The sequence below is a fragment of the Phodopus roborovskii genome, unplaced genomic scaffold, assembly GCF_943737965.1.
Source record: "Phodopus roborovskii unplaced genomic scaffold, PHOROB, whole genome shotgun sequence".
Lineage (NCBI taxonomy): Eukaryota > Metazoa > Chordata > Mammalia > Rodentia > Cricetidae > Phodopus > Phodopus roborovskii.
In genome coordinates this window covers 6,832,165-6,845,421 of record NW_026126459.1, presented here as the reverse complement: position 1 = coordinate 6,845,421, position 13,257 = coordinate 6,832,165, and the positions used below count along the sequence as shown (strand labels likewise).

At 50.2% G+C, this 13,257-nt stretch overlaps 1 protein-coding gene across 1 annotated transcript; it reads left to right on the top strand.

Moving 5' to 3' along the window:
* Positions 1-704: 704 nt before the first annotated feature.
* Positions 705-11,905, top strand: LOC127225857 (cytochrome P450 2D28). Its single transcript, XM_051189477.1, has 10 exons — positions 705-805; positions 7,568-7,782; positions 8,671-8,842; positions 9,095-9,247; positions 9,327-9,487; positions 10,114-10,290; positions 10,384-10,525; positions 10,734-10,921; positions 11,344-11,485; positions 11,586-11,905. Exons 2-10 carry the CDS (start codon positions 7,594-7,596, stop codon positions 11,762-11,764), a joined length of 1,503 nt encoding a protein of 500 aa, XP_051045434.1. The 5' UTR covers positions 705-805; positions 7,568-7,593; the 3' UTR covers positions 11,765-11,905.
* Positions 11,906-13,257: the final 1,352 nt, after the last annotated feature.

Sequence of the window (13,257 nt, the reverse complement as noted above, 5' to 3'; positions counted from 1 at the left end):
TGTAACTGCTCACATCATTTCATTTCAGCCTGGAGAACTCCCTCTACTTGTAAGGCGAGTCCACTGATAATGATTCCCTTCAGCTTTTAACTGGAAATGTCCTGCTTCCTACTTAATTCCTGAAAGATAATTTTTCTTGACAAAAATTTGCATGACATTCTTCAGGATTTGCGTGTGTTACGCTGTATCTTCTGGCCTCCAAAGTCTCTGGTGGGAAATTAACTGTTAACTCATCATGGTTCCCTTGTGAGTAAAGGATGGATGCTCCTCTATATTGCTTTTTAAACACTCACTGCAGTTCCCGCTGTCTTCAGGGTCCCCACGAACCATCTGGGACTCACTGTAAGCCTGGACCTCTCTGAGAGCGCAAGCTACTAAGTCCCAAGTGGACTCTGGGTGCTGGGAAAGATCTCAAGGCTCCGACCTTGGCCCTGCCAGGGCTAGCGCCTCTTCTCAGACCGCCCCCTCCTCATTTCGGATTCCCTTCCCTGTAAACAGGGTTAAACTCCTCCCCCTCCTCCTAGAGCATCGCTCCTCCCTCTCTTCCTCACAGAGTCCCCACCTCCCCAGAGAAGATCCTCCTCCTACTCAGAATGTCCCCTCCTCTTCCTCACAGGAGGCCCTTGTCCTCCTCCCCCCCCCCCTCCTGCTTCTCCTCCCATACTCTCCTCTTCAGACTTGCTGCTCCTCACATTGCCCCCTACTCCTCAGAGCGCTTCTTCTTCTTCTTTTGAGCCTCTCCTCCGGTTCCTGCAGGGTTTCAGACATCTCTTGCCTCTCCTCGGCTGGGCTTCAAAACGCACCGGTAAGGGCAGGGCTTGCCAGGAAGGGATGTGAGGCGGGACCCAACCCAGCCCCTAAGCTGGAGCGACCTTGGCACTGGAGTGTGGCAGACCCACCCTTTGGGCTGGGTGCTTCTCTCCTTTGGAGTGGGCAGAGGGGAGTCCTATGGCTTCTTGTCCCTTCAGGGATGATAGAGTAAGCAGTTTTCAGTTGTCCCAGGCTGAGGCCAAGATGCCAGAACCACCCTGGGCCTGATAAAGAGCAGGTTCCCGGGGCTGTAGCCAGGCCTCAGGCCTGAGGACCTCTGTTCTGCAGCCAGCAGAACAGTTCCACCCTGACCCTGGGCCTTTGAGTACCTTGCCCTTTGGAGTGTGTTCTTGGCCACAAGGCACAGGCAGTACCTCAGCAAACCAGACCTCTCTCCACAGACCCTGCTTCTTGCCCTTTGGGGTTCACAGAGGGTGGGGAAGGGGGTGGGTCTGCTGAGGGGACACGGCCAGCTATGCTTGCCCATCTGCAGCTGGAATGTTGTTTTCACTGACTGGCGGTCTTAGAACACCCACTCCCATTTAATTAGAAAAAAACTAAAAGAAATCTACACTAAGCCAAAATCCCAGCACTCGGGGGGCAGGGGCAGGAGGATGTCTGCGAGTTCCAGGACAGCCTCGCCTACATGTCTGACAACACAGGGAGTTCCCGGACAGCCAAAACTACACAGTGAGGCCCTGCCTCAAAAACAAACAAACAAACACACGCACACTAAACATGCAAGTATTTTACAGTAAAAGACCATAGACCACCAACTAGAATGCACAGTACTATCCTGTGTAACTTTATCATCGTCATGTCCAGGCAAGCTGCCCACCCTGCTCTCTTTGGTGTGTCGAGACAGCAGCAGACACTGCTGAACTCCCCTCTGCAACAGCCAAGCCTACACCTCTGCACCTCCTCACTAGAGTCTTGGAATTCTTGCCTGTGCCAAGTGACAGAAGTCCTGGAGATTTGGTTTTCTTTCCAGTTTTGTGTTTTGTGTTTTTGAGACAGATTTCATAGTGTGGCCCAGCCTGGCCTAGAAATCAATACAGTCCTCCTGCCCCAGCCGCCTAAATGCTGAAGTTACAAGTAAGCTATCTTGTGGATCTAGTCCTGAGCTTTTTAAAGTGTTTCTGCCTCCCAGCATCAAGGATGAGAAGGGGTTGAGAGTTTTCTGTTTGTTTTGTCTTGTACTGTTTTGTTTCCCTCCCCTTCCCCCCTCACCCACCCCCCCACGTCCCACCCCGCACCCCCCACCCCCGTGGGTTATGTTTGTAGGATAGTAGGATCTGAAGAGTTGCTCTGGGGCTCCAAGCAGGATGTAAAAGGCAGCTGTCTACTGTTAAGCTTGATCCTAAGGACAGGCATGGAGTGTGCAAATAATGCCTCAAAGAACAAAATGTTTGTTTTCTGAAAGCCTCGGAGGACCATGTTGGCAGGGACTGAAGTAGGTCATTGGCCTGTGTGCTCTGTTAGGACTTTACACTGTTAGCTTGCCGGTTTGAATCTGCTGGTGCCATGTGTGATTTCTAAGCTCTGGGGCATGGTTGGCAAATTCATACTGGTGATGAATTAGAGGTTATGGCTTTGAGACCGGTGAGTCCAAGTACTTTCTATTCAGCTACAAACCACCAACCCCTCACACTAGACAGCCGTCTGAGAGAAGAGACATGCATGGCCTGTGAAATTTGTCTCTGCTGTCAAAAATGCTGCTCATAGGGCAGGGTCACCCTTTTACTCACAGAGGATACAGTCCAGGCAATGTGGCAGCTAGCATCTTGACATTTTATGCTGCTGCCTACATCCTGAACAGAGACAGACTTGTGAGAAGGCAGCACTCAAGGGGTGCTCAGTAGAAGACTGTAGGCCTACTGTGGGGAGAAGAGGCCCTGCTCCATGCTTGTGCTGGGAAGTGGCTTGTGCCCCCACAAGGGTACTGGGAAACTAAAATGGAAATATTCCCGTTTCTAGAACACCATACAGGCTCTGTCCCTCTCTCTGCCCAGTCACAGTTCTCCCTCATGTAGTCTTTGGTGGGGAGGAGGCACTGGAATATAGTGTCCCCCAGGGAAGAAGGGCCTGTGTCTCCTCTACTCCAGCAGGGCGGCTTACCCAGGGAGGATGCTCATCCCACGCCTGAGCCTGTGACCCTCTCACTGCCTGTCCTTCTCTGTAGCTCATCGGGCAACACTGTGGTGTTTAAAAGTAGGACCAGGGGCCATGCTGATTCAACGCTAACAGACCACACAGGAGGTCCCACTTTTGTCGTTTTCAAGTTGTCTGGCAAGGCAGGAGCCTTCCCAGAGCAAAGACAGTCCCATCTGTGCTAAGTGAAGAGCTGCACTTCGGTCACCAGAAGACCTGTGTCTGCTGTGTGCATTGTATCCCTTTTCCCTTGGCTGTAGACATAGCAACAGCGATGGGAAACTGTGCGACATGCAAAGAGGGCCAATGACATTCTCACCCTTTTATAAAAGCAACTCTGATGCATTTTGGCAATATTGGATCATGTTCCCAAACCCATTTCTTGTCACCATCTTGGGGTTCCTTTTCAGTGCTATAAGCCCTGTGTTTGGTCTATATGTAGGGTAGTACAGCATTGCTTCTGCAAGGAGACATCATGAGTGTTTGGTCAAAATTGTGTGTGTCAAGTCGTGTATAAAAAAAACAAAAAAAAAAAAAAAAAAAAAAAAAAACAAAAAAAAAAAACCCTGTTAATCCCCCTCTAAATCCGGGCCTCCTGCCTGTGTTTGGATTTTTCCTTCGAAGAGAAAGAGGCCATGATAGGTGACACAGCTAGACTAGAGTACAGGGTTCACCTCGATAGTTATTATTTCAGGGGGCTTAGTGAATTAAGGATAACAGCCTCACCATTTGCAGAGACAGACAGATTCACGTGCGGTGCATATGTACTCTGTATCTATTTGGCCATGTCTTACTTGTCATACAGGGAGACAACACGGTTCGTACAGCACAGACATGGTTCTTGCAGCTAGGGAAGCAGCCAGAGTTTCTAAGTAACTTCCTCAAGGTTGGCAAAGAATGCAGCTAGCTGTCTGGAAACAGCAAGGGGCTGGGGGGAGGGAGACAGTAAGGGGAACATTGAGTTCTCACCCTTGTGATTTCCACTCAGTGATATTGATCGTAATTCAACAAAGGATGCTTTCTTCCTGTTTGGATCTTTGCCACAAACAGGCATTTTCAGAAAAGGCCGATAGAATGTATCTTGGCTGCAGACAGCCATAGTCTGGCTTAGAAGCTGTGAGCTTTTCAGATTAGTAGTGTAGGAAGCTAATGATAAACTCTCTGCATTTCTAACTTGTACAGATGGTACAGAGAAATATGATCATCATTCCAGTGGGTCTGGGTCACTAGGAAAAATCAGATTTTTATCTAAATGTTGATGATTACCAAAGATAGTGGTCCAGGGAGCTTTCTGCAGAATGCAATTACTAATATTTGCCGGCTGCTCAGGTTAAGAGGATGAGATGTCTGGACTGGCAGTGAAGCAGGCTGACAGTGAGACACCTGAGACCATGCACCAAAATAAATCTTTTAAGCTTTTAAGTTTTTCTCTTAGCATTAGCCACAGAAACAAAAACCCAAGTAACGATCATGTCTTCAGGGTAACCACGCAGTAGTGCTTGAAATGTCCAGTTTTTAAATAATGAACCAGAATGAGTAGTCCATACATGAGAAAATGAGCAGTGAGGGCAAACTACCCCTGACATTGAAGACCCCACTGAAATCTGTTCAAAATGCTAACAGAACTTCCTTAAAAAGTAAAAGATTGGGGCTGCAGAGATGGCTCTGTGGTTACGAAGAGCACTGGCTATTCTTCTAGAAGGTCCAGGATCAATTCCCAGCACCTGCACGGCAGCACACAACCATCTGTTAACTCCAGATCCAGGGCTATCCAATGTCCGTGTGCACAGACATACCTGCCAGCATTCACGCATACTCATGAAAATATTTTTAATTAAAATAGTAACAAATACCAGTTATGACACAGAAACCAAGAACAGAGACCAAATACATTCTGTAGTTGACAATGACAATAATCACAATAAACATCATTTCAGTCTCAAGAGCAGATATGAGCAGTCAGAGGTAAGAATTAGTAAGCATGGAGACCGCCAACCAAGGGTCCGTGTCCTGAGGAGCAGACGTTAAGAACGAAGAGGAAAGGGAGTGATCCAGAAACCTTTATGTATACCAACTAGCATGTAGTTCAGATCCAGTTAATAATCTGATGAAGCAGCTGGCTGTGGTAGCCACACCTCTAATCCCAGCACTCAGGAGACAGAGGCAGATGCATCTCTGTGAGTTAGGACAGCCTGGTCTACAAGGTGGGTTCAGGATAGCCAGGGCTGTTACACAGAGAAACTCGTTCAAAACAAACAAACAAACAAACAAAAACAAAAAAGAAAAAAAAACAAATTAATAAAGAATTTGCTGAAACCATTAACCTCTGTGTGTAAGTTCAAGGAACCCTGTGATGGTGAATTTAAATTTTCAGCTTGAGCTCATCTGTAATCTCTTAAAATGACACTTTCTGGGTGTTTCTGTGAGGAGTTCTAAGTGAGGTTTAACTAAGGCAAGAAGATCTACCTGAATGTTGTGGGTACCATAGCATGGGCTGGAGCCACAGCCTGAATACAAATGGGGAGAGGAGGAAGTGAGCTGGGCATCCGTATTCATCTCCTTCTGCTACCTGCCTGTGTGACTCTCCTTCTGCTGACTGACTGTTGGAGACCAGCGGTCTCATGTTCCTGCCACCACAGCTTTGAGGTGTCCACCCTCAGGCTTTTCACATCGTGGACTATGTCCTCACACTGTTAGCCAAAATGAACCCCGCTTCTCCTGTTACCACTCGGCAGGTGTTTCCTCTCAGATTTGAGAAAAGTAACTACCAGAAACTCCTAGGATCGCTTCCAACAAAGCTGCATCTGTACAGTTTTAATCCAGCTATGAGAACTAGAAGTCTAAAAACAAGAAAGAGGCGCTTCACCGTGGGGAGGGCCATTAATAGCATCGTCGTTTGGTTTCTAATGCCAAGTAGAGGCAGGAGTGGCATTGTCCCTCCAGAAGTGCCTAGCGGTGTTGTAGACTGGAGGTCTTCTGGGTCCCACCAGCTGCTGCTTCCTGACACTCAGATTGTACTTGCTAGGACCAGCCATGTGGAGCCCTGTGCCTCACTGGGAGCTGCCTCTAGACGAGCAGTCTGGACATCAGAAGCAGGGCTCTTGGTGCCTGCTGTGCGTCTCATAGATCTGACTGGGATGTGTCTGAGCATGTCAGTGGCTGTGGGCCTGGAGTATGTTAGTGCTGTCTCAATGTGTTGTTGATGGGTGTGCAAGTGTGCGTTGTGTGGACGGGAAGACGTGGAAATGATCCAGTTGTAGACTTGTGTGACTAAGCACTTCAGTGAGTGTGCCTCACATGTGCAGTCTGAGGTAGAGCAAGGAGATTCAAGAAAGGAGGAGGGGTGGTAAATTTAATTTTCCCTTTTGGCTTGCAGTTGGCCATTGCTAGGGGTAACCAGTGAAGAGCCGGTTCAGAAAGGTCAGGTGACCCCTCAACATGTTTCCTGGTCACCTAGGCAAACAAGTTACTTCAGTTCTAAAACCAAACTACTGCAGTCACTGCAGTTGTCAGAGTTCAATCAATATGGAACTTTACAGAATGGCATGCCCTAACAGAAGCGGCTGTCTATAGTTTGTACTCAGCTGAGTGTCCCCAAAGCTTTGCGTGTTACCCTGTAACCCCTATGTGAGGTACTGAGATGGAAACTGTACATCCATGGTAGCTAAAGGTGGAAACAGACTACTTGAAAGGTAGCTTTAGATGAGACCATTAGGATAGACCCTGTGGTTGAGTCCAGGTGGTTTAGGAGAGGAACAGTGTCCCCGCACACATAGGCTTTGTGTTTCTTGCCATGCAGTGCATCACAAATAGCATCAGGACTTTATCACCAAGTAGAGTAAAAGTCATAGGTCAGCATGTGACAAGTTCCTGGCCAACTTAGTGGCCTTCTCAGGTTTCTCTGACCATTTTTCACCTATCTCTGATTGGATCTGAGAAATCTCCTACTTGTATGTCTGGCCTTCCTGATCTACTGCATGACCTAAGGCTTGCACTGAAGAGTATATGGGCTCCAACTTCCTTCTGCACTGCCCCCACTCACCATTGAGTTCCAGCTGTCTTCCCACACTGCACCTCACTCACCCACAGAGCTCTAGCTGCCTTCCCATACTGTCATCCACTGCTCCACAACAGGGACTCCAGCTGCCTTTCCTACCTGCCCCTCACTCACCCACGGGGCCTGCAGTCTTCTTCCCCCAACTACTGGAGACACCCTCCCTCTGCTCACACAGCCATGGGAGCCATGGTGCTGACAGTTGGCCCCTCCTGTCTTGCCAACAAAATGTTCCAGGACAGTTTCGTGAGGTGTCATTCCTCTCTCAAGCAGTGTCCTCAAGCCTTCAGAGCAGAGCATGGGGGGAATCGTATTGCACCTTAAAGCAGGGGTCCACCGGACATCTGCCCACCGTGCCCAGACCCACAGAACCACTATCTGTGCTCTTGTGAGGGACTGAAGGTCTCTGAACCCTCATTGCACTTGGCCAACAAAACACAAAAACAAGGCAAAGAACAAAGGGCAACCTTTGTTCTTTATAAGGTGACCAGTTCCCAGCAGTGGGACTCTGATCCCAGGTGGCTATAGTGAATGTTGCTCATTGTTCTCTAGGAGGCCTGAGGAGCAGTGGGGCAGCCATGGAATTGCTGACTGGGTATGGCCTGTGGCCTGTGGCCATATTCACAGTCATCTTCATATTACTGGTGGATCTGTTCCACCAACGCCAGCGCTGGACTGCCCGCTACCCACCAGGCCCTGTGCCACTGCCTTTGCTCGGCAACTTGCTGCAGGTGGACTTCAGGAACATGCAGTACAGCTTGTACAAGGTGAGGGTGTATTAGGGGATGGAAATAGTGGTTACAATGTCTGTGGCAGCACATGGTGGGGTGGAGCCACAGGGTAGACAAGTAGTTGTGCTTCCAGGAGGAGACAGGCATGACAGCTTCCTGGTGGCAACCACTGGCACGTCTGAGAACCTTGAAAACTCTAGGGCAAAAGGTTTCAGAGGGACAAAATCCAGGGGGTGGGGCAGGGAGTGACATTAGAGTTCAGAACAGGTTGGTCCAGGCAGCAGTCACGAAGGCTCCAAGTCCCTTAAGATGCTGTCACAGATGAGGTCTTATATGGTGCAAGATTGCAGGTCCAGTGCAGCATATCTGTCAGGGTACCAAGTGGAGAGAGAGGGGCTGTGGCTGCTCCAATCTCTCGCTGCTGTGTGGTCTCTGGCCTCACTGCGCATCTTAAGGAACCAGAGTTTCTTCATGTGTCACGAGATGCTGAGGGGTCATAAGACAGTTTCCTGGAGCTGGCAAGGTCACAGCTGGGTGACCAAGTCACTGTGAGTCCTTTGCTGGAATTAAAAGTTGGGATGCCCCAGGCACAGTGGGCCAGATCTCAGGTTGGGGATGTAACTGAGTGGAAGAGCATTTTCCCAGCATATGTGAGGACCAAAGTTCAAACACACACACACACACACACACACACACACACACACGCACGCACACACACACACGCACGCACACACACACACGCAGGCATTGGCACACATATACTCAAACATGCATTTACATATACACAGCACACCCATGCATTGTGTGAACACAAACACAGACAGACACATGCACAGTGTAAACCACCAGTGCTTATATAGTGAACATGGTTCTGACATCTGTGGGGTGCCTCCACTTCATAAATGCTCTACCTGTCTCCTTTAGCTCCAACAACAGTATGGCGACGTGTTCACCCTGCAGATGGCCTGGAAACCCATGGTCATGATCAATGGATTGAAGGCAGTGCGGGAAGTGTTGGTGAACTGTGGAGAGTACACTGCAGACCGCCCTAAAATACCCATCTTTGAACACGGGAGTTTGGGTCCCAAAGCAAAAGGCAAAAGGCTGTGTGGGGGCAGAGAGGGGTTCAGAGCTGACTTGGGGGCAGTGAGCACAAAAAGGATGGGGGATAGTTAAGTACTTCAACACAGGTCACTGACATCCATCAGGGAACCCACTTAGCATGGAGTGGAGTGGAGATGGCTTTTGTGTGAGGTTATGGGTGACACTGGTCCCACAGGAGAAGAGGAATGACAAGAAGAGGGCGGCACGGCCAGGTGTCCTTGCTCACACACAGGTGTCCCTGCAGGTGTGATTCTTGCCCCTTATGGGCCTGAGTGGCGAGAGCAGCGACGATTCTCTCTGTCTACCCTGCGCAACTTGGGTCTGGGCAAGAAATCACTGGAGCAGTGGGTGACAGATGAGGCTGGACACCTCTGTGATGCCTTCGCTGACCAGGCTGGTGTGTGATGGGTGAGGGATGCAGACGGGCACAGGGACACATGAGCAGTACAGCGACTATCTTGTGTCCCCACTCCCAGGACGTCCCTTCAATCCCAGCACCATGCTGAACAAAGCTATGTGCAATGTGATCTCATCTCTCATTTTTGCTCGTCGCTTCGAGTATGAAGACCCTTACCTCCTTCAGGTGCTGAAACTCCTGGAAGAAGCTTTGAGCAACATCTCTGCCTTTGTTCCTCAGGTAGGAGTCTCAGGGCAGCCTGCAGAGCCACTTCTATGCTGTCCATGGTCTCAGAAGAAACTGGGTGAAAGGCCATGGGGGAGGGCCTTCTGGACGTCAACTGCAGGAGGAAAGGCCTGGAGTTGACTAAAATCAGTTAACAGGAGGGAGAAGAGATTAAAATTTGAGGTTTCTAGAAAGAGAGGAAACCTATGCCCTCTGTCTAAATGGAAGCCACACAAGCCTTTGATTTCCAGGGTAGCATATTCCTTCTGTTCGCCCCAAGAGATTAAATCCAAGAGATTAAAGGGTGGGGTTGAGGAGGAGGCAGGTGATGGGTGGGGACAAACAGGCTCTGGGTCCATTGTGAAGGAGGCTGGTTTCTGAGACCGGTCCTGGTGGACACGGAACATAACCAACCCCAAGGGGCCAGCCGTGTGGTTAGTGGGTGAGGGGCTTCCCAAGCAAGCCTGTGGACATGAGTTGAAGCCAAGGATCCATATAGGGTAGAGACGATGCACTGTCCACATTGCCCTGTTACAGTCTCACACACACCATGGTTCAAGAGCCCCAAACACTATAATGAATACTGAGTAAATAATTAAATTTTCAAAAGGCTGCGCTGAGAGTTCTTTTGGCTGTCACAGATTCTGAACACATTTCCAGTGCTCCTGCACATCCCAGGGTTGTATGACAAGGTCTTCTCTGGGCAAAAGAACTTCATGTTCATGGTGGATAACCTGTTGACTGAGCACAGGAGGACCTGGGACCCTGAACAGCCACCGCGAGACCTGACTGACGCCTTCCTGGCAGAGGTGGAAAAGGTAAGGGATAGCCATTAATATCAGGCCAGGGATTGTGTGATACCGTGTGGGACTTCCTCTCCCCACTGAGTCCACCTTCCCTGTCTGTCCCAGGCCAAGGGGAATCCTGAGAGCAGCTTCAATGATGTGAACCTGCGCATGGTGGTGGCTGACCTGTTCATTGCTGGGATAGTGAGCACCTCAACTACTCTATCCTGGGCCCTGCTGTTCATGATCCTGTATCCAGATGTGCAGAGTGAGCCTGGCTGGGGATGTGGGGGAAGAGAGTTACACTCCCCGAGCTGACACCAGACACTTGTGGCTCCCAGCACTAACCTAACCCAGATTCCAGCAACACACATGGGCATCTTTCTCACATGCCCTCAGCCCTTAACATGGTTGCAAGGGAGAAACAGAGGGATGACCCCTAGGAATGTATCACTGAGGGGATGCTGTTCCTGCAGGCCGAGTGCAACAGGAGATCGATGACATCATAGGGCAAGGGAGAAGCCCAGAGATGGCAGATCAGGCCCGCATGCCCTACACCAATGCTGTCATTCATGAGGTGCAGCGATTTGGGAACATCTCCACATTGAATTTGCCAATCATCACATCTCAGGACATTGAAGTACAGGGCTTCCTCATCCCCAAGGTAGGCATGGGCCCTCCTACTATTATTACATCATGACACCAGCACAGATGGGCGGGAAAGCACAAGAGCAGCACACCCTGGATTTCCAACACGCTGACAAGACCAGCCTGGTGCAGGTAAACTGCAGCACTGAGTGACCTCAGCAAAGAGAAATGGCCAATGACAGTGACACAGGGGATTTTAGAAAACACTGCACACAGAAACAGGTCTGGTTGGGCACCCATGGGAGACTCCTTACAGGACTAACATGACCTTAGCTAAGGGGCTGGGAGCCTCTGAGGCTGAGGTTGAATGGCAGAATCCAGTGTGTGCAGAAAGTGGTTGTGCATGTGCTTACGATAACCAGGGTATTGGCAGCCCTCATGACCAGGGCCATGTTAGCCCTGTCCCAGTCCATGTTCACACCATGTGTTTCCTGCCAGGGGACCACCCTCATCACCAACCTGTCCTCGGTGCTGAAGGATGAGACCGTCTGGGAGAAGCCCCACCACTTCCATCCTGAACACTTCCTGGATGCCCAGGGCCACTTTGTGAAGCATGAGGCCTTCATGCCATTCTCAGCAGGTGCTGTGGGGTGCCTGGCCCCATGCCTCTTCCCAGGGTGCCTTGCAGGGTGGAGCATCCATCAGGCCCCAGACTGACTGAGCCCCTCTCCCGCCCACAGGCCGCAGAGCATGCCTGGGGGAGCCCCTGGCCCGCATGGAGCTCTTCCTCTTCTTCACCTGCCTCCTGCAGCGCTTTAGCTTCTCGGTGCCCACTGGACAGCCCCGGCCCAGCGACCATGGGGTCTTTGGTGTTCTGACGAGCCCCACCCCCTATGAGCTCTGTGCACTCCCTCGCTAACGGGACACCAATTCAGTCCAGCCCTAGCTTTGTCTGATCTTCCCACAGTTTTGTGACTGCCCTTTGTTTTCTTGTTCAAACCCTCACCCCTGACTGCATTTGGTCCTCACAGAACTGTCCATAATCACCCCGACCCTCTATCTGATCCTTCATTAATGGACAACTTGAATGCTATGAGGAAGGGTTGAACTCACCCTAGTGCAGTGGCACAGCCTGCACTTTCAGCATTGGGATCCTGAGACAGAGAATGGCAAGATTGGGGTTACCCCGAGCTATAAAGCAAGATTTACAACTGCCAAAGTACAGGAGGAGGAGACACTGTCTCATGAGTACAGAACCGGGTGGGGGAGAGAAATGAGAAAACACTAGATGAGAAAGAAGGGAAAGCAGGAGAGCAAGATGGAAGGAAAGGGAAGGAAGGAAGGTGCCGATGTGCAGGAGTGACAGCTGAGCCTTTGAGACCATTGTGGGAGAAAATTATTTTAAGGTGTGTGACTTTTGTTTATGCTGCATTTCTTTCACTCTGGGAAGCTGTGCCGCTGTGCCTGTCTAAAGCACCTGGTGGTCCTGATAAAGAGCTACAAGGCCAGTTTCGAGACAGGAGCAAGAATAGGCAGGAATGCAGGCAGAGATTATTTAAAAAAAAAAAAAAACAAAAACAAAAACAAAAGGAAAAACGGAGAAGAGAAGAAGGGAACAAGGAGATGAAGAAATCAGTCCCCAGCCCAGCCATCCATCTACACAGCAATCCACGGGTTAAGAGTAAGAAAGATAAAAACCCAGAGGAAAAAAGGTAGATGGGTTAAAGTTAAAGGTGGCTAGCAAAAACCCAAACCCAAGCTGAAGTTGGGCATTGATAACTAAGATTAAGCCTCCATGTGTGATTTACTTGGGACTGGGTGGTGGGTTCCCCAAAAATATAAAGAGTAAAAACCGCCATAGCAAAAAGACACATCAGCGGTGACTGAGGTGGTGACAAACTGCAGGTGGAAGTCACGACTCTGTGGGTGATAGGAGTCAGCACTGCTCCTGTCTGGACACAGGTGTTCCCTGAGAGGCTGAGCCGCCATGAGTGCCTGGCAAGGCTCCCAGAACCAGGAAGGCTGCTGCCCTCGCAGTGGAGACTGCGAGAAGGGACAGAAGAAAAGCAGCAGCGGGTAAAGCGACAACTGAGCCCAGGGATTGGGCACCCACAGCTGTCTGCCAGATGTGTCCGCTGTTTCAGAGGTGGGGGGGGCTCCCAGCCACCAAGTGCGACCCAGGTTGAGGACACTGCTCACAGTTAAGCTCACAGGGCCTCACTGCTCAGGGGTTGGTGGGTCCCATAGACATGAGCATGGTTTGGGGGACACCCACATGGCTGACCCCAGTCTCCACACCCTCCAAGTCAGACTCAGGCAATCCAAGGCCACTTTCCCAAACACTGTTGCTGGTATAAATGGTGCCACGTGGTCCTCAGGCCCAGCTGTGCAGAGACACTGCTATCAGCATGT

Excerpts from the sequence above, each read along its gene's own strand:
- LOC127225857 (XM_051189477.1), top strand. The coding sequence starts at position 7,594 with ATGGAATTGCTGACTGGGTATGGCCTGTGGCCTGTGGCCATATTCACA. Across the intron at positions 7,783-8,670 it reads TGCAGTACAGCTTGTACAAG|CTCCAACAACAGTATGGCGA; the intron begins GTGAGGGTGTAT and ends TGTCTCCTTTAG. Across the intron at positions 10,922-11,343 it reads AGGGCTTCCTCATCCCCAAG|GGGACCACCCTCATCACCAA; the intron begins GTAGGCATGGGC and ends GTTTCCTGCCAG.